This window comes from Vulpes vulpes, chromosome 12, assembly GCF_048418805.1.
Source record: "Vulpes vulpes isolate BD-2025 chromosome 12, VulVul3, whole genome shotgun sequence".
In the NCBI taxonomy this organism is placed as follows: domain Eukaryota; kingdom Metazoa; phylum Chordata; class Mammalia; order Carnivora; family Canidae; genus Vulpes; species Vulpes vulpes.
In genome coordinates, this window is record NC_132791.1 from 146,271,680 (window position 1) to 146,295,676 (window position 23,997).

The 23,997-nt window shown below is 39.4% G+C and overlaps 1 protein-coding gene across 9 annotated transcripts in view; it reads right to left on the reverse strand.

Moving 5' to 3' along the window:
- DNAJC6 (DnaJ heat shock protein family (Hsp40) member C6) overlaps nucleotides 1-23,997 on the reverse strand; it is a 140,231-nt gene that overhangs the window by 21,007 nt on the left and 95,227 nt on the right. For all 9 annotated transcript variants that reach the window (XM_072730689.1, XM_072730688.1, XM_072730685.1 and 6 more), the window contains 10 exons: nucleotides 22,734-22,884; nucleotides 21,168-21,217; nucleotides 20,904-21,052; nucleotides 11,057-11,179; nucleotides 6,370-6,503; nucleotides 5,676-5,870; nucleotides 4,663-4,780; nucleotides 3,078-3,157; nucleotides 1,830-2,023; nucleotides 1,638-1,718 (listed from right to left, as the gene is read on the reverse strand). In XM_072730689.1, coding sequence (XP_072586790.1) covers nucleotides 1,638-1,718; nucleotides 1,830-2,023; nucleotides 3,078-3,157; nucleotides 4,663-4,780; nucleotides 5,676-5,870; nucleotides 6,370-6,503; nucleotides 11,057-11,179; nucleotides 20,904-21,052; nucleotides 21,168-21,217; nucleotides 22,734-22,884 — 1,275 coding nt within the window. The remainder of the gene's footprint in view (nucleotides 1-1,637; nucleotides 1,719-1,829; nucleotides 2,024-3,077; nucleotides 3,158-4,662; nucleotides 4,781-5,675; nucleotides 5,871-6,369; nucleotides 6,504-11,056; nucleotides 11,180-20,903; nucleotides 21,053-21,167; nucleotides 21,218-22,733; nucleotides 22,885-23,997) is intronic.

A 23,997-nucleotide genomic window follows, 5' to 3' on the forward strand; every position in this document is an offset into this window, starting at 1 on the left:
CTCCATCCAGGATGGTCCTTACACCAACCTGAAAGGAGACCATTTCAGCATAAGATGGGCAGCAAGGAAGAAGCCTGTTCTGGGGAAGGAATGGAGAGGCTGGTGAGGGACTTATCAGGCCCTCCTTGAGACAGATCCTACAAGGGAATTTTGTTATTTAATGTCAAGTATACCCCCATTTCAAATCAAGTACAGATCCACATCCCTAATCCCTAATTCTGAAATACAAAAAGTTATGAAAAGGGGAAGGTTTCCCTAAGTTTGGAAGAAATTCAGCTGATAGAAAAATCTAACCAGAATGGATGTGAAAGTATTTATAATCTTCATTTATCTCACCTGGTATTATTCTTTTCATATGTTTCACTACAGAAACATTAATATGTTCCATTACAAGTTGTCTGAGATGCTGCTGGGGGATGCTGAGTAATATACAATTTGTACCCTATCATCTTTCTAAAATTCAAAAACTTTTGCAATTCCTAAATACTTCTGGTTCTGCAAGGTTCAGATAAGAAGCTGTGCATTTGTGCTAAAACCTATTTCAGAGCCTAAGAAGAATGATTTCTAAATTACTTACTACAATGTCAGTGTGGAGGGAAAAGTGAAGTTTTATTAAAAGCCTTTATGTGAGGAAGGTAAGATATGGGGAGCTTGTTACTGGGAGGAATTGGGAAGTCTACCTGTCTAGGTTTTGCTGGGCTTTCCAAATTTTTTGTTATTGGTCTCATTTCTCAATAGGAAATTCTGAAAGTAAGGCTTTTAATTCAAAGGAATTCTGTGAACTTTTTTTTTTCACCAAACGTGGAAAACTTCATAGACAATGGGAATACCATCTTATGTTCACATAGCAGAGAAAGGTCAATCAAAAGAATGTTAACCAGAGCACTGCCAAAGCTATTTTCCTACCCCTTTCTTAGAGAAAGTCCTTGCAATTCAATTCTGCATTGGATCTTGCAGTTAACCTCAGCAAACTCTACAGCAAGGAGGCAAATGTGTATGGACAGAATGCCAATGCCAGTCTACTAATGGCAGCAGTCTCAAATTTTACATTGGAAATATTCTAAAAACAGCCCCAGGTTTGGCAGAAAAGGATATCATGATTGAGCCCAATTTCTGCCATGGCTGTTAAAGCACGTAGAAGAGACATATGGGCAAAGTGTTCCCCTTTTCTGCACCAGAGGGAGCTTAGATCCGCCCTGTTAGTGGTGAGAGCCCTCCAGGGGAAATGCCAGATTTTATATTTTCAGAATATGTACACAAGGGCAGGAGACAAGGCCTTTATTAATTCGTGTGTTGGCATCATAAAGAGAAATCCTAGAAAATATCATGCTTATTCATAAATCCAGGAAAAATGGGATCCAAAATAGCACAGAGACAAAAGGTAGAATTTGGCTTAAAATGTTTTTTTTTTTACATTAGTCTAAGAGCACCCATGGAGTTGGAAATAGGGAAGTAATTTCAAATTGCCTGATTTGTAAAAGGAATGAGCACGGAGGGTGTGAAAGAAATCAGGAGGGACAAGGATGACTTGTAAGTGTTGTTCTCTTTGAGACTGCTTTGAGAACTAACCATGTTTACAGAAGAACCACATGACTTAAGGATCTAACCATGTAACTCAGAGAAGTGCTTGGAAGTACCTTGCCAACAGAGAGAGGAAAAGAAGCCACCTTGCCCAAAATGCCTGGGGTTGTCTGGAGGGATGTCTATTGGAGCCTGTCCTGCAAGACAAAAAGCCATGTGGCATCAATGAAAATATAGGAAATGAGTCAAAGTGATAACTAACACAGAGGCTTTGTCCTGAAAACAAAACCAGCAGGGGAAACTCATACCTCCTAACACCAGAGTATCTTGATGCTCCTGGTGAGAAGAGAAGAGAATGCTGGGATTGACATCTTTTGTGCAGTAATGTTCCCATGGTGGGGTTAAGTCTATCACTTTGTCGTGAGTCTGTAGTTCTACATCTAGAGTCACCTGAAATAGCTGAGGATATTTTTCTGGTACATCACATGCATCCAGCTCAGGCCTACACGGGAATTTAAAAGAATAAGATTGGTAAAAACAATGAAATCAGTAGGATGTTCAGCACAGAAACCATTGTAGGTTGATTCAGGTTAACCCTGAGACTCATTCCTAGGGAGAAAGCAATGATTAACCAGTTAAGTTACTTTACTGTTCTGAGCCTGTTTTCCTCATGTAGAGAAAAAGGAGAATAATGCCCACTCAAAGAATTTGGATACTTCTGTGTATGAAAGCATTCTAGGGACGCCTGGGTGGCTAAGCAGTTGAGCATCTCCCTTTGGCCCAGGGCGTGATCCTGGGGTCCTGGGATCGAGTCTCACATCGGGCTCCCTGCAAGGAGCCTGCTTCTCCCTCTACCTATGTCTCTGCCTCTCTCTGTGTGTGTCTCTCATCAATAAATAAATAAAAATCTTTTAAAAAAAAAAAAAAAGGAAAGAAGTAAAGCATTCTAGAAGGAGGGCTGATAGATCCACACAGTATGCATGGGCAAGGCCAAATCAATTGTCAACTTAATGAAATAGGCCCCAGCCGCCACCCTGAGCTCCTGAATGTCTACCCCTACCCTCATCCTATCTCCCTGGCTTCAGCCATCCCTCTGAGCTCCCTGGACCACCCCATAATAATGCAACTAAGGTTCACCGTCTGGGATAGAAGGTTACCCTGCTTCAGTGCTATGGCCTGGCATCCTGTCTTAAGGGTCATTGCTCATATCATACCACAGATTAAACTGCCATCCCTGTTGAGGAACACAAAGGGATATACAGATGCAAAGGGTAATGGTATTTATACTTTGTTTCCACTTTATCCAGTCTTGTTCCCTCATATGATCCTTCAGACCTTTCTGTTTGAAGTCTTTGATCCATTATTGTTCAAGACAAATTATACCCAACTGCAAGTTCCAAATGCAGCCAGGCTCTCTGTGTGGCTAAGCTATACTCTTAACAGTCTTGTAGCACAGGATTCCAGGGGATGCTGCAGCAAAGAGCCAATGAGCCTTGGGCACAAGCATTTCACAGCTACTTGTATTGAAAGGGGTGTTCCATCCATGCAGCACTCACTTGGTGAACTTTAAAACTGTGGTTTCCAGTGGTATGAATCCCGTATGAAACTGAAGCTGGAATATCTGGGTGTTGGTCACCTAAAAATACATGAGAGAAGCATATTACAATCAGCCAGTGAAAAGGTAACTGGATCAAAAGATTGTATTTTGGGGAGCTGTGCACCTTCAACTGTTTTGACATTTGAGCCTTTGTTTACTATAAATACTAAATAACCTTCCCATTTAGAAATAGCTTAGAGTCATTTCCAGCCTCTTTTCCACGAGCCCTGCTTTGGTAAGCCATTTCCTCTTCCCCTAATGTCCCATGTTGCTGCACACTGCCATACTTTGGCTCATTCCATTCCTTCTACCCAGGATGCCTCTGCTCCAAACTGATTAACTCAACCTTCAAGGGCCACCTTACAAGGTCATATCCTCTCTGTAGCCTTTCTGTAGCCACCACTGGCTAAAATGAATCATTCCCACTGTAGCATCTCATCCTATCTCTACTGTGATCATGGATATTCGGACATGTGGTGAATTTCTCCTGCTAGGCTGAGCTCCCTAAGGGCAGGAACCCAGTCTTATTCTTGTTTGTCCTAAACTCCTAAGGCAATAACTGGCACAAAGCATGCATTTAGCAAATATTTGATGAATTAAAATACAATTACTTATAAAATTAATCATAATATCCAAAAAGAGGCAAGACCCAAGTGTCCATCAACTAATGAAGAGATTAGTGAAAAGTGATATAGCCATAATGGAATATTAATTGGCCATATAAAGGAATGAAGCACTAATACATGATACAACATGGATGAATTTCAGAAACATTCTGCTAAGTGAAAGAAGCCAGTCACAAAGGACCACATATTGTATAATTCCATTTATATGAAATGTCCAAAATAGGCAAATCTATAGAAACAGAAAGTAGATTAGTGTTTGCTCAGAGGATGGAAGAGGGGATTGAGCAGTGGCCACTAATAAGTATAGAGTTCCTTTGGGGATGACAAAGATGTTCTGGAATTATATAGTAGTGCTGCATAACCTTTTAAAAATGCTAAACATAATTGTATTATACACACTAAAAGTGAACTTTATGTTATGTGAATCTTATTGTAATAAAAAAATTGAAAAAATATAATTACTTAACCCCACATCCTTAATAGAAATATCTCCTCTCACACTGATCCAAACGGAACACTATAAAAAGGGCACAAGCTTCTAAAGAGCAAGGTTTGCTAGAAGTTCTAGGGCTGTCAGCTTCTGGCAAAGTTATCATGCCAAAAACCAGACAAATCACAACCTCTCTGAATCTCACTGCCTATAAAATGAGGGAAATGGGCATAAGTAATCTTTAAAGACTCTTTCTAATACTAAAACTGTAAATCATTCAAACTCAAAGTGATGCAGAGAAAAAACTCTAAAATATTCCTTATACTAAGGGGTGCCTGGCTAGATCAGCGAGTAAAGCACATGAATCTTGATCTTGGGGTTCAAGCTCCACACTCGGCATAGAGCTTACTTTAAATAATAAAATAAAATAAAATAGTCTTATTAAAGGCTCAGAAGAATTTATGCCACGATTCTTCCTGAAACCATACCTTAGCCTGTAGCCGGCTCCCGATGGTTGACCTCAAGTGATACATGGAAACAACCACGTCTCCTTGCACAGTGATGCTCAAGGGAATAAAGATTTTTCCATCTTGGACACGATATTCTCTTTAAACAGAGACACAAATATACATTGAAAGAGTCCAATCTTGTATAATCACATAGGTATAATCCTCTGTGGCTCTGGCCAAGGACCTGTTTCCCAAGCCTGGACCCAAGAACCATTTCTTATCTGAGCAGAGTCAGGAGTACAGCCATGGGTGCAAACTGGTTCTGTTGTGGGATTGTATTGGTCTAATGCTAGGCACTCTCTATCTCTATCCTATCTGGATTTCCAGATAAATTGACTGCCATCCCTACTTTGCAGATCTCATAACCCTCAAATATACCTAGCCCTGATGTATTTGTCATTTCCTAACTTAAATTAATAGTAAAAGCAGGGACAGAGGGAACAAAAATATCCAACTCAGATCAGTATAGAAATTGCAATGCCATGGTCTATGAGGATCAAATTCAATCTATTCCAAACTAACTTCATTTTATGTTACCATCCACTTGCTTCTCTCCACCCCACCCCTTCAGCCACCTGCCACTGGCACCTGCTTTTTATTTGTGGATTCTATAACGTCTTTAATTACATCACTGTCTACCTACTTGCTCACTCAGAAACTTCATTCATCCCTGATTCTTCCCTCATCCTCACCAAATCTTATCAAGGTCACCTCTTTCTTAAATGTGCAGGTCCTCTGTCTTCATTACTGTCTTCATCCTCATTACAGCTCATGTCAGTCCCTTAGCTGGTATCTCCATTTGAGAGGGAGCTATAGCATCCCTTTATTTAGTTGTGCTTTTCTGTAATTACAACCTACGCTGAACTCTTTTTTTTTTTTTTTTTTTAGTACCAGCCATGTCACAGTAATGTAGTTCTCACAGGAAGAATATGATCCAACTCACACAGGAATTGAGCAATTTACAAGAAGTGAAGAAAAGTATCATGACTTACTTCATTCGTTCAAAATCTGCACAGGTTGTATATATTTTGGTTTCTCCAATCAATACATCACAGTAAGGACGACATCCATTTCTCTGTTTGTTAAAAAAAGGAACTGGACTGACAGTGATGGACTTAATAGTGAGAGGTTTGAAGTGAGGGCGATAGGGTTTGTCTGCTAGGAGGTCACACATATAGCCCAGATATCTGAAACATAAGATTCACATTCTGTTAGTTCCCAGTACACCAGAAGAAAAGAAGCAATCTTTGCCATGAAGTCTGTTCTTATAAATGACTAACTTATAATAACAATTTACTGTGTAATTTCCTTAAACATTAACTACCAAAAGAGGATGTGGCCAAAAATTTAGGAAAGCTTTCAGCTGGTAACATCGCTATATGCCCCCCAAAGAACTGATAAAGGGGTACTTATTAAATGAAAAAACTTATGGGAGTCTTATACTAGCTCGATATTTGCACCTCTGCTCCTATTTGATCGACCAGATTCAGTTTATCAGCTAAAGGCTGGCTCCAGAAAAATTTTAGAATTTATCATCAGAAGCACTTTTAATCCAAAAAAAGTAAGGAGAAGTGATTTAAAAGAAGAAACTGTGACTAACAGAATATAATAAGGTCAATTCCTTTTTCTAAGGGAACAATACTGGTTGAAGACATTTGTGCCTACCCTGCATCTAGCTTACTTTACCTCCTGTGAGATGGCGACAGCCCAATTCCAGGTCGCTTTGCATATAACAATCGCACAGCTGGGCCAGGAGTAGAGTAAAGATTACAGAAAATGAACATAGCACCAACCAGAATTGACGATGCTGCCCGTCCATCCTGCCAAGGAAGATACGTAAACCTGTCACAAACATGAGCCAATCAGCCACTCACCACCGAGAACGGCTGTACTGGAGGTTAAAAGAGAAAATCACTTAATAGAATGATTTTCAGTTCAAAAGTATGCACTTGAAAAACCAAACTCTGTCCTAGGTCTTCAAATCACAAAGTGGCAAGAAAGAGTTATTCTTAGGGTGAAATTCACTCTCTGCTAACTTAAGAAACCAAGCAACATAAATTTGATTCACATAGATTGACTGAAAAACAATTTAATCTTCAAAGTAGCTTTGGACCTGTAGGATCAGAACTAGTAGTTGAGGTCTCTTGGTGACAGGCCGGAGGTAGAGTTCACAGATTAGGTAAATACTGCTTTCTGGAATATGCTATGTATATATTTCACCCAAGGTATGTTCCTAGAAAATATCATAGAAAATAAAGAAGCTTTGTATGATTCAACCACATTCTTTTTTTTTTTTTTTTAAAGGTTTGGTTTTTTTTTTTTTTTTAAGATTTTATTTATTCATGATAGTCACACAGAGAGACAGAGAGGCAGAGACACAGGCAGAGGGAGAAGCAGGCTCCATGCAGGGAGCCTGATGTGGGAGTCGATCCCGGGTCTCCAGGATCGGGCCCGGGCCAAAGGCAGGCGCCAAACCGCTGCGCCACCCAGGGATCCCTGATTCAACCACATTCAATGGAGAAACATACACAGTTACATTCCTGACAGATGGTGACCCAGGCTCTTCTAGAATATTTTAAGTGACATGGAGCTTGCTGCTACTTTGAAGAAGCCTAGTCCATCTTATAAAGTTATCCTTATTCAGGATAAAGTTCTTTATCTTGAGTAAGTTGAGTTGAAGTCTATTCTACTCAGTGATCCTCATTCTTCCTTCTGTCAGGAAAAAGTAAACCTACTTCTTTCTCCCTGGGAAAGCCTTTCACATATCTGAAATACCCTCCCTTTCCACCAGCTCTTCTATTTGCTAGGTTAAAAACAATCTGTGATGGCTAATCTTCTGTGTCAACTTGACTGGGCTAAGGGATGCTCAGATGGCTGGTAAAAATATTATTTCTGGATGTGACTACGAGGGATTTTCTAAAAGAGATTAGCATTTGATTCAGTAGACTGAGTAAAAAAAGATACACCCTCAGGGATGCCTGGGTGGTTCAGTGGTTGAGTGTCTGCCTTTGGCTCAGGGCATGATCCCAGGGTTCTGGGATTGAGTTCTGCATTGAGCTCCCCGGAGGGAGCCTCCTTCTCCCTCTGCCTATGTCTCTGTCTCTTTCTCTCTCTGTGTCTCTCATGAATAAAGCAATAATTAAAAAAAAAAAAAAAAGATACACGCTCATCAATGTGAGTGGGCATCATTTAATCTGTTGAGGACCGAACAGAACCAAAAAGTAAAGGAAGGGCGAATTTTCTATATTCTTGAACTAGAGATGTCTGTCTTCTTCCCTAGGACATCAGAAGCCCTGGTTCTCTGACCCTGGACTCAGACTGAATTACATCACCAGCTTTTTTGGTTCTCTTGCAAAGAGCAAAAAATTGTGGGACTTCTCATCCCTCACAAGCGCATGAGCCAATTAATTACTATAATAAACACATTATATGTTGGTTGTTTCCCTAAAAAACCCCAAATAATACACGGTTCCTTTGATTCTTTCCCATTTGACATTGCATTTTTAGAGACATCATTTGGCGAACTTTCTCTGAACAGATTCGTTTTAAAACAACAACCTTAAATGTGCTACCCAGATGTGAAATACAAGATATGAGATACATTCCAACCAAATTAGAGAGGAGAAGAAATATCTTTCTTACTCTGGACACTATGCTTTTACGAACATAACCTCAGGCCAAACTAGTTTATATGCAGCTAAGCCACACCATCAGCTCTTAATAATCTTCCTATCCACTAGAACCCCTAGTTCTTTTTTAAATGATGTGTTAAGCTAAGAGACAAACATATTTAATCTTTTACAACAAGATTCAGGACTTCACATTTATTCTGTGTTTAATTTCACATTGTTAGCTTCTTTTAAACAATCAACCTGCAATGGCTTTTAAAATCCAGATTCATTACATGACCCTCCCAGTTCTGAGAAAATTAGTAAGCTTGATCTTCACATCATCATCATTTTTTTAAAGATTTTATTTATTTATTCATGAGAGACACAAAGAGAGAGAGAAAGAGAGAGAGAGAGAGGCAGAGACATAGGCAGAGGGAAAAGCAGGTTCCATGCAGTAAGCCTGATTTGGGACTTGATCCCAGGACTCCAGGATCATGCCCTGAGCTGAAAGCAGATGCTCAACCACTGAGCCACCCAGGCGTCCCATCATCAACATTTTTAATTAAAAAAGCAACCAAATGTAACCTTCTCCTGGAAGGATGCTGATCCATTAATCACCTACCTTTGGAAGCAGATACTGAGCCACAATCCAACTAAATGTATAACAACCTAGCCCAAATTTCTCTATCTTGATGATAAGAAATTGGGAAATATCTTGCAGGAATCAAATAAACTGTCTTTACTAATCAATTGGTCTTGTTGCAAAAGTTCAGTTGTTTTGACATGTGTGTTCATAAGGAAGCAATGAGGACTTCTTTTTCCTAAGAGTTTAAAATCATCTGTACAAAGATTTATATTAGAATTCTGCCTTGAATTGCCATCAAGTTCACCAGCCTGTAACTTCCCAGGATCAACCTCCTCTATCTTTCGGAAAAACTCTGCTGTCTTTGTTTGCCTGGCACCTCTATTTCCTGTCTCTTCATGTTACATAAAGAGTCCATGATTGCTTTTCCAAGGGCTCTCAGCATTCTGTCACAGAATTTAAGTCTAGAGAGTGAATTATTTTTCAGTACTGTGAGGCTCTTTTCATATCTCACTACCTACCAGCTGTGCCTTTATGATCATTGTTACTCCTTTACTAGTCTGACATTTGATCCCCTGATAGAGAAAACAGAATAAAGGGGTTAAGATTATACCATGTGCTTCAAGCATTTGTTATTGTCCATATTCCAAGGACAGTTTTTTTAAAGACATTTTAAATCTTGATTCCTTTTAGATTTAGCCTTCCTGATACTCTTAACTGATTCATGGCTCATGGATATGTGTCCCCTCTTTTTATCTACCACACAAGTCCTTTTAAAAAGTCTAATCAATTTTTTACTGAAAGATTAATATATACTAATTATTTTTAATAAATATATATGATCAAAAAAATAAAAAAACAAAATAAATAAAATAAATAAATATATATGATAAAAATAAAAGCTCTCACTTCCAGCTTCAATTCCATTTCCCAAAGACTTGGTGCAGATGTCTGACTCATGCGTATCTTTTTTCAGTGAGCCAGAGAGCAGCCCATGGTGTCATAATCCTTTGTCTGCTTTTTTCTTCTTTGTTGGCTTTTTATTCTTCATGATTGTATCTGAATAATGGGAAGCCTCAGGTCTCTCTTGATCCATCTCCCCTTACAAGGCTGTCAGACTTTGGCTCTCTGAACTTTTAGAAAGCTCTTGAGTGAAGAGAAAATCACCAAGGTGCCTAACGCCTGTTTAGTCTCTGAAAGTAATCTGTTCCATTGTACAATATGTTGTGCCTCCAAAGGAAAACACTTTGGCCTTCTGCATTAAACTCCTATGAACACCAAGTGTTTTTCCTTTGTTGCCAAGAGTTTGGGAATGTGAGATGGAAAGAAGAAAATATGTTCTTTAGCTTTCTTCCCTCTTTTAGCCAACTGGCTCTCAAGAAGGAGAGAGAAAATTGTCAAGTAATCATAGAGCAAAAAAAAAAAATACACCCTGAAGTTTATAAAAAGCAATGAATAGTTACAGTATTTATACTCAGATTCCATTTGTGTGTTCATTTGTTCATGTATTCAATCATTTTTTCAAACCTTTCATACTCGGGGTGAAAAGGTAAAGAAGACACGGTTTTTGCCTGCTTACAGTCTAGTGGAAAAACAGGCAGATCACCAGATTATGATGATGCCACGGAGATAGATAGTCAATGGGAATGTCTATAGAGTCAAAGATTTTACCAGAAGTTGGGTTTTAAACAGTAGGTAATAGGCTACCAGAGAAGAATTGGGGAAAAGGACTCTTAAGTCAGTGATCAGAAAAGTCATCAGTCTCACTAGGAATTGTGATAAAATACAGTCAATCTATGTGACCACGTACAAGGGCATAGAGGTCTTCTTATTTCATTTTTATTCAAGCACAAAAAAAATTCCAATGTGTTTATCAATTTTATTCACACAGGATTCAATGGTATTTTTGCCTATGTACCCATAGTCTTTGTTTCTACTTCTTTTATAATACTTAGCACATTCTAGAGACCCTATATTTTATGTATATATCTGCCTCTCTCAAGCTTTAAGGCAAGAATAATAAATTCCTCCCTCATTTTTTATATCCTAAGTAGGGATTCAATAAATGCTTATTTAGCTTAAATGTTACCTCTCCACCATTCTCTATAGAGCCAGCTGTATTTGTCCAAACCAAACCTAACTACCACAAATGACAACAACAACAATAAAGGTTACTCACCAAGCAGTGGACAACACAGACATTTTTGGGATTCTGGAGTAGCCAATTATACATATTCCGACACACAGCAAAAAGGTTGTGCAGACTGGGGGCCTGCCTGATGGGCCAACTGCACTCTGACACCTATGGAAACAGAGCAAAAGGAAATGAATTCCCCAAGCAACTCCTCTTCATAAGGAGCTGTCACACCAAACAACTTCTGAAATATGATACCATATTCTCTTTTAATATAGACAGGAAGAGATGGGAACAGGGTCCAAACACAGAAAGAAGAGTTGTTTAATATAGCGATTTCTTAATTAAAAAATTCCATTCTAGTAAAGATATAAGAACGAATTAAAGTATGTTTTAAATAAAAATAGACCATTAAGGGGCTCCTGGGTGCCTCAGTTGGTTAAGTGACCGACTCTTGATTTCTGCTCAGGTCATGCTCTTAGGGTCATGAGATCAAGCCTGCATTGGGCTCTGCACTCAGCACAGAGTCTGCTTAAGATTCTCTCTCTCCCTCTCCTTTTGCCCCCTCCCCCTCCCAATCCCTTACCCGCAGGCACACATGCACATGTGCATACCCTCTCTTTCTGTCTCTAAAAAAAAGACCATTTAAACTACATATTTGGATTTTTAAAAATTCTATGAGATTGCATTTCATTTCTATTATGTATAAAATGTTTTGACGTGCCTATTAGATATTTAATTATAGTATAACCTTATAAATTCTGGATTATTCCTAATTTTATACCAGTTCTCATGAGAACATGAAAAGAGTTGCAGAGTGAGCCAAAGGTACCCTTGTTTGGAGCGCTAATTTCTTCCTGTCTTAATGAGGAAACTCACAACTCCTGGGGGTAATACTTAGTATTTTCATTCATCTAACACATGTGTTCATTGAACTCATTACAGAGCATTGACTATGTTCCTGGAATTATGTTTGACTCTGAACTATACACAATCATAAAAGTCAGGTATTAATGTGCTCTCCATTCTACAGATGAGAAAACTGACTCTCAGAGGTTGTCTTAAGTCATACTGCCAGTCAGTACCAGCAGTGCAACCCAGATCTTCTGAATATAAATCATTGTGAGACAACAGTATACTGGTAAAGACTAGCATTTGCTCAAAATATTGGGCATGAACTCTAAATGATTAGATATTGACTAATTTGGGTAATAAAAATAAAGAGAAGGTTAGACATGGGCAAACTTGGTGACCTCTTTTAGTCTTTCTTCCTTCATAAATGTGGTGAGCGGTACCTCCTGCCTCATAGGGTGTAGTTAGTACATAAGGATATATTTTAAAGGCTCAGCTCAGTATCTGACACACACAAAGTGATTAAGGAATGTTAACTGTTATGATCATTATTTATCAGGTAACTGCCAATGCAAAGCTCTGAGTTCAGATCAAGCCAGCCTTGTTTGAATAAAATGAATGAAACCCTGTTTGGCAAGAATGCAGACTGAAGGGCCAGATCATACAAGGTCTTGTTAGAAGCTGGGAGAATATTTAAGAAGGAGAGTGATTCTCATCTATATTTTCCAAAGATCTCTTAGGATCCAATATGGAGACTGGATGTGGATGATATGAGAGTAGCCAGGGAGAGTAGTCAGGAGGCCACTGAAGAGTCTAAGTCAGGGATGATGGTGGCTTGGGCTAGATGAGTGGCAGTGGGGTGCAAAAAGACTTGATGGATTCAAGAATTAGATATGAAGTGGAATTACTTGTTCGTATGTTTTGGAGACTGATTGTATGGGGGCAGTGAGCAAGTGTGGAAAGATGTACTTATGAGATGAGGGAGAAAGAATGAAGGACGGCTCCCAGATTTCCAGGCTGGAATGGCTGGATAAAAGGATGGCAGGTGCCATTTGCTGAGGTAGGGAATTCTGGAGAAAGACTAGGTTTTATATGGATGGTGTTACCAGAAAATACTCTGCAACACTAACACCACTGGCCTAAGAAAACCCAAGTGTCTCAAATTCCTAATGTTTAACAGTGGGGAGAGAGGCAGGAGCAATCTATTTGGTTGCCTTTTTCTGGTAACCAGATAATCAATAGTCAAAATATAAATGGGAAATGCTGTGTGGTCTCTGTAGAGCTGACATCTAAAAGCAAAGACATGGAGTTTCTCTCTCTGGGGTTTCCAAGAAAGCCCAATATTTTAGCTTAATTTGTAACATTTCTCTACAAGATGATTATAGAGAAATGGCAGGGGACCTTTCAGGTACTTTTCAGGTACTCACTTCCCTATACCGTTCAGCAATGACAGGTGTGATTTATTAAACAAAGTAGTTGAAATGCTTGACATAGCTACCAAACAATCCAGGGTGACCCACTACTGGGCTTCTGTCAACTTAAACTCCGTATCAACTTGCTCTTTTTACCCAACATGAATCAGGGCTGTTTCTGGCCCATTCTTTACCTCAAAATGGATGCCTAACTGATGTGTTCTTAAGGGATAGAAATGATATATTGATCTTTTTAAAAAAAGAATAGCTGGGAAGATAAATCTTATTTTACCATCAGAGAAATTGCAAAGTGTACATTTGTACAAACTGGTTCTTATCCACAATGTTTTATCTTCCTTTGGTAAATTTGTATTCATCCATTAAAACCCAAGTTTAAGTGCTCTTTTGTTTCTGACAGTTTCTCTAACACCCACAGGCAGAAATCTTAACTTAGTTCTTCGTACCCATGCTCTTGTCCATTTTCATCTATTAAAACTTTATCAGTAGAGCAACATGGTTGAACCCATGGGCTGGGGGTTTTCACCTTTGCTTCACCACTTATAACCAGATTCACATTAGTCAAGTTACTGATCTTTCAGAGCCTAAAATCTCTCATATGTAAAGTTAAAGTGGGCATTTATAAGACTGTTAGGAGAACTAAGTAGCACAACATAAGCACAGAGAGTGCCAGCTTATTGTCCAACTGTACTCAAATTAACTCTTTACATCTGTCTCCCGCTCTAGACACTAAGCCCCATGAGAAGAGACACGATAACTTATTCATTTTGTAACCCCAGAGTCATGTCCATATGTTAGCTGAATGGCAGGTGCTCAGAAGATATTTGCAGAGTGAATGAATGAGTGAAGTAACAAAGGATTGAACCCCATTTGGCAATTCCTTCTTGTACTAAGATTTGTCTACATGTACAATATCTCAGGGAAGGAACAGGTGAATCAATTTTGTTATTGTTTTAGGTTGCAATCATGTAAAAGTATGAATAAACTGTTTTTCCATGCAGTATTTTTAAACCTCTTAGAAGCTGTCTGTCAACCATACAAACACTTTAAATGTCAATATCTGCAATGAGTCTCAGCTAAATTGTTCTTAGCACAATAGGCTAAAAGCTCCAGAATCATTAAATCAATCAAGTAAATAATATTAATTTAAAGTACTCCATAATTACATATTTACTTGACATATAATTATACACCATTAAGCAAACATACAATTAGAATTTTTTTAAAGCATGTACTCTGTATAAAAGGGAAGAAAACCACTAAGGCACAAACAAAACAAAACAAAAAATTTTAAGGAATTGCAATTCACTGCAAGCTATTTTTGCAGCTCCCTGGGTCTCACAGGTTCATGCAATAAGCACAATCCTTGGGTATGTGACACTTCACAATGCTATCTCCAGTCTCTCTAAACATCTCCCAGAGCCACTAAGCATCAGAAAACGCCATATGGATTACAGGCTGCCATGATACCACCCAGTGGGGAAAGAAGCCAAAACAGCACCAGGGCTGGATGCCATTCCGTTTTCATCTCTCCATCACCCCAAGCATGAGATAAAATGGCAGAAGCATCCCACTTGCTGAGCATAAGAGCAGACGGCACTAGAGAGAATCAGACTCAAGAGCCATATCCAGGATTTTAAGAATCTGCTACATCATTTTTAGAAAACAAGGTATTTCAGTCAATCATTTAATTACTAACATTAATCATTAACTACCCATTACCAACTGTTTTCCATAGGACAGACATTGCTATCAAGTTTATCCCTTATGGGGAAACCTACAGAAAAAAACTTCTAAGTATTTGCAATGTAGATTTTGGTATTGTCAGCCCCATTTTATACAGGAGAAAACAGTACCTTGGGCGAAGTGAAGTGATTTAACCAGGAAGAAAACAGTTGAGATGTGAACCTAGGGTGATTTTTAAAGTTTAAAATTTGTGTATATGCTATAATTTCATATCAACAAAAAAAAATAATAAGAGTCATGTACTTTCTATCCTATCACACTATCTGATGGTTGATTGTTGACTGTAATTCCATCTTATACTTGTGGGGTGGTTATGGCTTCAAGTGATGACTATATTTTCTAAGATTAAGATAATTCATTGAAGCATGCAGAACTAAAGTGTGGGGATCACTGGTCCTCCGGCTTCTAGGCCAGGGTTTTTTTTTTTTTTCCCTACCTCATTTTGCCTCATCCTTAGCTGTGTTAGCTGTAAAGTCACTCCTCTATAGCCAACCCTTCTCACCCACCAGTGAACCAAAGCCAAACAACTGGGAGCTATGGTGACCTCTTTGGTGAGCTCTGGAAGGAAAAGGAAAAGAAATAAAGAAACAAATAGAAGACTGACCTTTAAGATGTTCAAGTTGATAGCATATTCCCCCCAAAATCAATTTGTTCTCCAAGGGGAAGAAATCCTATAAGATCATGTAGTTTAGAAACAGTCAAAATGAAGAAAGGTTGTAAAGGAACCACTGGGTTTAATTTTTTTATGCCCCTAACAGGGCTCCTTCAGCATACTTTCCTTCCACTTGAACAGAGGAAAAAGGATGCTCAAAGGGGCACTGGAGCGCTATCAGAATGTAAGAACTTCAGGACCAGGTTAAACTTAGTAGCCATTCATCCAGTTTTCTACTTTCTGTCAACAGCAATGCTGAGAAATGTGTAAAGCAGTGGTTCCTGATATTCTGAGCAGTTCTAAACCTGTGCAGAATAAACCAGTATACCTGCACCCACAGAGTGAATAGGTACAGTGTTTATTTGAGAGATGATGGAAAAGGTTGAGTATAGACAATGGTGATGGTTACACAGTATTGTGAATGTATTCAATGTCACCGAACTGTATTCTGACCAATGCTTAAGATGGTGTATGTTCCTGGCATGTATAGTTTATCACTAAAAAAAAAGAAAGGAAGGAAGGAATGGAAGAGATGGTTAAACTCTCTGAAGCCCATCCATGGATCTAAATACACAGTGGACCTGGATTTCTTCAACCGGAACATCTGGTTCAGATAATGCATCTCACTGGTCTCCAGGACTCTCCTGTCAACATCAGTAATTTTTATTTCCTCAAGGTGGAAACTGGCTAAGACTAGTAAGAAAACTGATGTTAAATACCTCTGGTATAGTTCTGAAGAGGTATTTTAGCACCTCACTTTGAAAGCGGGGCAATCTGCCAAGTACTGTTTTGAGTTGGGACCTCTGTTAAAATGGAGACTAACTATGAGTCCTATTCTAAGATTCTGCTACACATGCAAATACTAAGGGAACTGCTATTTGATTATTTCATATGATTCCTATCAAACCATGTGGCTTCCACAGTAACTTCTTGCAAGATACATCCACGAAGACAAAAGAAACAAAAGCAAAAATGAACTATTGGGACGTCATCAAGATAAGAAGCTTTTGCACAGCAAAGGATACAGTCAACAAAACTAAAAGACAACCTACAGAATGGGAGAAGATATTTGCAAATGACATATCAGATAAAGGGCTAGTTTCCAAGATCTATAAAGAACTTCTTAAACTCAACACCAAAGAAACAAACAATCCAATCATGAAATGGGCAAAAGACATGAAGACAAATCTCACAGAGGAAGACATAGACATGGCCAACATGCACATGAGAAAATGCTCTGCATCACTTGCCATCAGGGAAATACAAATCAAAACCACAATGAGATACCACCTCACACCAATGAGAATGGGGAAAATTAACAAGGCAGGAAACCACAAATGTTGGAGAGGATGTGGAGAAAAGGGAACCCTCTTACACTGTTGGTGGGAATGTGAACTGGTGCAGCCACTCTGGAAAACTGTGTGGAGGTTCCTCAAAGAGTTAAAAATAGACCTGCCCTACGACCCAGCAATTGCACTGTTGGGGATTTACCCCAAAGATTCAGATGCAATGAAACGTCGGGACACCTGCACCCCGATGTTTCTATCAGCAATGGCCACAATAGCCAAACTGTGGAAGGAGCCTCGGTGTCCATCGAAAGATGAATGGATAAAGAAGATGTGGTTTATGTATAGAATGGAATATTACTCAGCCATTAGAAACGACAAATACCCACCATTTGCTTCAACGTGGATGGAACTGGAGGGTATTATGCTGAGTGAAGTAAGTCAATCGGAGAAGGACAAACAGTGTATGTTCTCATTCATTTGGGGAATATAAATAACAGTGAAAGGGAATATAAGGGAAGGGAGAAGAAAAAGACTCCTAACTCGGGGAAACGAACTAGGGGTGGTGGAAGGGGAGGAGGGCGGGGGGTGGGGGTGAATGGGTGACGGGCACTGAGGGGGGCACTTGACGGGATGAGCACTGGGTGTTATTCTGTATGTCGGTAAATTGAACACCAATAAAAAATTAATTTATTAAAAAAATAAATAAAAATTTTAAAAAACTGAAAAAAAAAAAAAACATGTGGCTTCCAAGCATAAAAGCTAATCACAATACAGAATGACTCCCCTCAGCAAAGTGAAATCTTCCTGGAAACAGCCTGTTTCTGCCACCACCACGCATATTCCCAAACACACATCACATAATAAAAATGTAAAGTGACTCAGATCAGATATACACAGAGCTAGACTCCTGTGAGTCTCTAAATAAAACCAGTCTCATTTTTGGTCTTTTCCAACATTGGTATTTATGGAAGACTCTGCCATCTACATTAATTCTTTTTAATTTTTTAAGAAGATTTTATTTTTAAGTAATCCCCTACACCCAACATGGGACTTGAACTTACAACCCTGAGATCAAGAGTTGCATGCTCTACGGACTGAGCCAGCCAGGCACCCCATGCCCTCTCTATTTATTAGAATAAAATTTAATTGCAGACCCAGCACTCCACTGTCCCAGAAGGATGGAGAAATAGTTCTAGCCCTTGTGCACTGGAAGATAAGAACCAAAAAAACTTTCCTAAGTAATGCAACAATGCGATGCAAATCAATTTGTGGCATATGTGCTGGGGTGAGAAAGGACTGGGGTTTGAAAAGAGATGTAGCCAAATCGGAAACAGAGCTAAGACAAAAATACTAAGGTTTCAGGGCTATCTTGCTGAAATGGAACCGACAGCTGAAAGCTAGTTAGGTCAGTGGGTCCAGTCTGGGATAGGCCGAAGATATATTGCAGGCCTGGGTTTTAGAAGAAAACTGGAAAAGCCTGTGGGGTAGCATACTCAAATCCTCTCCTTAGCAAAGTTAAGCTATTAGAGGCGATGGGGAGGTGTGGCATGGGAGCCTCTTAGGGAGAGGGAGCAACTCATGCAAAGATACAGTATGTGTCTCCCCTGGTTTGAGCATGGGGTTTTTTAGGCAGTGGAGAACAGTGAAAAATGAAGTTGGAGAGACAGACAGAGTCCCAATCATGAAGAGCTCTGTAAGATACCTTCTACAATCTGCACAGAGAGGAAATAACCCCCTTCCTTTCACTTACACTCATAAGTAAGCAAGGCTTACTCATGCTTCAAAGTCTAGCTTTCACGGCTGTCTCCTTTCCCTAAACTCCCTCAGTAGGGATTGTAAATATTATCTGCATTTGTCTTTAGTATGTTTTCGCTTCTCTTTCCAGCTAGGCTTAAGTGTCTTGAGAACAAGAACCAAAAATGTATTTTTGATCTATATATGTAACAATTCTTGGCATATTCTTTCTTCTGCAAAACATGTACTAGCCATGCCAGGCACTGTTCTAGGTGGCAAATAAAATAAACATACCTCCTGCTCTTCTCAGGCAAACAAGAGTAGCCCAGGACAGATGTTCAATATGTAAGTCCTGGTCTTGCTGTAACACTATTAAGACTGGTCACAAAACATGTAGTTACATAATAGATGCCTTTAAGTACCTTTATAGAGATTGCTTTTACAAATACTACACAAAGAGATATCCTCATGTGTATGAATGCTTCTATAATGATATATCTTTATTTACTTTCAGAGTGAAATTTTTCCAGACTATGACAGGCCTTTCAAGATCTAATAAAATTTCTATGAAATATTGTGGAGAATGTTCCAGAGTCCTTCAGTTATGAAAATGATGACACTGAGTTGCCAAACAAGAAAAATCAATTCAAAAGATTTGTATCGAAGTTAGAAATAGAGTATCTACTCACATTTTTGTTTGATGTTAATTCACTTGCTCTGAATTAGGTAATAGATGGAATAAGAGTTGGAAAGGCAGTTAATTATAGGGAATTTAAAAGAGCTGCATTTAAAATCTCCATTACAGGATGGCAATTTAGACCAAACTGCTACAGAATGGTTTTATCAGTGCTTCTCAAGAGTGGTCCCCAGGGCAAAAGCCAGGGTAGCACCCAGAAAGTTGTTAGCAGCCCAGATTCCTACCACTCTCCTGTCCTGCTGAATCAGAAATTCTGGGCCTAGGTATTTGACCAGCACTCCAGGTGCTTTTGTTGTTGCTCACTAAATTTGAGAACCATTGGATTTCCTCTTGCTGATTCCAGGAACACTCAGAGAAAAGAAAGTCCTTAGCAAAACTCTCCCTTATCTTATTGAACATTAAGGCAGGTAGAGGTCTTAGAGAACACATAGACCAAAGTTTTGTGTTTTTTATAAATCTGGAAGCCAAAACCCAGAGATTTTGACCAAAATGTGTTCCAGCATCAAAGCTGAAATCCTAGATACACAGCATGGACAACCAACTATCATTTTGCTTATTTGAAATCAATTTTCACTTTTAAAGTGTCCATTGTATAGAAAATTCTTTCTATTTATTAATAGACTCAGATGTAGTTGCAAAACCAATCATATCTAAGGCTAAATCAAAATATTTGAAATTGTTCATGAGAGAGAAAAAGCCTTAATTTAGGAGTAAATCAAGAATTCCACATCAGATTCAAACCTAAGCCAGCACTTACGGCTTCTCAACCAGCAAGAAACTAGGAATATTTCTCTGCCTCATTCAAAAAGCTCCTTAGGAGGATAAGCCAGCTTTTCCAAGTAATTTTGTCAGCCCAGTAATGGTTAAGAACACAAGCCTGAGACCACCTACTAGTGGTAGTCTTGGGCAAGTCACCTTACTCTTCTGTGCCCCAGATCTCCATCCATCTCAAAAGACAGTATAAAAGCTCCAAATATTAGGAACAGTATTACCACACCTACTATGTGGGACTGTCTGTGTGGTATCCTCTACCTATGAAAGAAGCACCTTTACTGAATGTCAGAGAGCTATTTCCATTAACTGCTGTCTGTACCGGTCTAGTGGCACTGCTTCATCATGATGCTGAAGTAGCAATAAGGAAAGGTTAAAGGCATAATCAGCACTATAGTATAGCGGTCACCAACCACCCTACATAGCAGTTCAATTTCCAACTGAGTCTCACAGCAATATTGCCCTAACAACTGAGCAACCAGTCATAAGTGATTTGAGATCTCAGATTATATGGTATCTTGTTGACAGACTTTCCTGCAGATGTCCTCACCCAAAGAAAATCTTCAAAATATTTCATAATAGCCTAATAAATATTTTGTGGCTAGAAGCATCCAAAATATATAGTTAATCAGCTTTGTGTGTCTGAGGACCAAGGCTCTTAAAGGGAAAAATACCCTGTTACAGCTTCAAACCATGTGATCCTAGCGCTAAAATTCCTTACCCTGCTGTGAAACTTGGCAGTTCGGTAAGACTTAGGTGACAGATTGTACACCGTGTAGTGGTCAAGATGTCTGGAATCCAAAAAGCTTCGGATATCATCAACCTGATTCCTGAATCCTATGTCAACATTGTCCAGAGGAAAGGACATCACTAGGAGGGATCATAAGAGAGAGATTATAAGAGAGAGGTTAAACAGGTTTGCTGTTGCCATTGGTAAATAATGAAAGCTGAGCTATTGAACAGTTATTAAACACGAGAAACTTACCAATAATTCTGGAGGTTACATAAGTGAAGTCTAAATCTCCCTTTGTGTAGCTAAAAGCAAGACAGGAAAGGGTGCTCATTAAAATGATCCAAATATGTTAGGATTCCCCTCTCTCAATCACCTGCCTATCATGACTTGGACACTTCCATCCAGTAGGCATTTTTATTTCCCTCAAGACCTTCTCTCTAATAAAGAACAATTATTGAGAGAAGCAACCCATACTCTCAGTAGTGTGAATCTACCACTCTAACTGATGTGTGCCCCAATACCCTTTGTAGATGATGCTTCATGAACAGAATCAATCTCAGAATAGAAAATGCTGCTTAGGGATGCCTAGGTGGCTCAGTGGTTGAGTGTGTGCCTCTGGCTCAGGGCATGGTCCCGGGGTTCCGGAATCGAGTCCCACTTTGGGATCCCTGCGGGGAGCCTGCTTCTCCCTCTGCCTATGTCTCTGCCTCTCACTGTGTGTCTCTCATGAATAAATAAATAAAATCTTTAAAAAAAAAGGTTCTTATTCATTAACACAGCTTATTCCAGCCACTTTGCCTATGTGTGAATATCTCCTCTAAGCATGAGCAGCTAGGGAATAAGGAAGGAAGTAATGGAGAAACAGGGACACCATTTCTCTGCCCATCAGGCCCTAGATGGGGATTGCAGGTAAGGGATAAATTCTTTTGAACAAGGATTAAAATGTTGATTGAAATTTTGGACTTGATATGTGAATTTATGATTCAAAACTGCATACTGTAACTTTAGGTGACACTGAAATTTTATAATAAATACAAATAAAAAATAATTCATATGGCCTGCTTGTAAGAATCTTCATAGTGGAAGTGGTAGAAAATTTCTTCCACTGAACAAGGTTCAAAGGGCTATTAAGATAGAAAAGACAATTGTTTCTATTACAATCCATGAGTATTGCTTTTTCAGATCACACATACATTATTATTTCACTTAATTCTCAAATCAACCAGAGACATGAATCCTATCAGAGCATAAAAGTCAAGCTCAGGGGATCCCTGGGTGGCGCAGCGGTTTAGCGCCTGCCTTTGGCCCAGGGCGCGATCCTGGAGACCCAGGATCGAATCCCACGTCGGGCTCCCGGTGCATGGAGCCTGCTTCTCCCTCTGCCTGTGTCTCTGCCTCTCTCTCTCTCTCTCTCTGACTATCATAAATAAATAAAAATTAAAAAAAAAAACATTAAAAAAAAAAGTCAAGCTCAGAGAGACTAATTAAGTTGCCTAGGTCACATGGTTAACAAGGGCAGATAACGCACAAGAACCCAGGATGCTGGATTCACAAGACAAGAATGGCAATCACTGTATTTTATTTATTTTTTTACCACTATATTTTAATGTAAAAATGTGCTGAGTGAGTCCTCTGAGCCTGTGCTTGTCACTTCTGAAGGCCTCAACTTTATGGCTTCAATGACATTGCTCAGTTGGTCAAATTCCATGCAATTACATCAAACAATTGTCAATCCTTGAGCCAGAAAAGCAGTTGGCAGACAACCAGATCCTCTGGGGGCATGGAGGTCCATTAACTCAGCTGAAAAAATGTGCATACCTGGTAACAGACTGTATGACTCTGGAAGATGTGTCTTTGAGGGTGTCTTTCAAGTTGTCCTTCAGGTTACTGAAGAGCCGCCCTGCACCTCCTTTCACCATGTCAAAGAGACCTCCCCCGTAGCTGGGCTCCATGTCTGGAGATGAGGCACCTGCCAACGCAAAACAGAAATGGAGGTGATGTACAGGCTACACAGTCTCTCTTCATCCCTAAAACGTACACAGACTGGGGCAGATACTCCTGGAAGTGATGCCCACTCTTAGAATTTCTCTGAGCCTCAGAGACCCAGGGAAACAATTCACTAAGTCTCAGGTGCTGTAGCCATTAGCCACAGGTGCCCACTGAACCCTTGAAATGTGGCTAGTCTGAATTGAGATGTATTATGAGTAAGAAATACACAACAAATTTCAAAGATGGCGCAAAAAAAAAGAATATAAAAATGTAAAATTTCTCGTTAATACTTTTTACATTGATTACATGTTGAAATGATGGTAGTTTGAATATACCAAATAGACTATACTCTTAATTTCACCTGCTCCTTTTTACTTCTTTAATGTGGATACTAGAAAAATTTTAATTGTACATGTGGCCTGCATTATACTTCTTTCAGACAGTGCCACATCAGAGGAAGAGCCTCTTAGAAGTGTGTTCAGGGACTTCCTCTGCCCTTAGATGGAGTGGACTATGTTAGAAGACTCATCTTATGGCTATCCCTCCAAGTCATTCTTCACTTCCATCATGGAAAATAGCTTCTCCAGGGCCTTCATAACAGTTTTTAGGATGTATAGTGATCATCAGTGTTATTTGTCAAGTATTCCAGTTTTTCCTTCCTTACAGATTCCCAAGACTGTATCTTCTGGCCCCTTGTGGTTAGCTCTAACCAAATTTCCCAATCTTGGCACTATTGACATTTAGGGCCAAATACTTCTTTGCTGTGAGGGGGGCTGCCCTGTGCACTACAGGGTATTTAGTAGCATCCCTGGCCCTTTGCCACTAGATAGCACCCTACTGCTGCCTGTGTGACAATCCAAATTGTCTCTAGACACTGGCACAGATCCCCTGGGGGGAGGAGCAAAACTGCCCCCAGCTGAAAACCATTGTTCTAGTCTATGATAGGTAATGATATGTGAGTGGAGATATTGTGTGTCACTTTCAGGAGAGAGCATTGAACTCTGAGTGTGAAACTCTCTATAGTTCTCTTTCCCTCTCTGTGTCTCTGTTTCTCTCTTTCTTTGCCCTAGCAACTGGCAAGGTTTGAGATCAT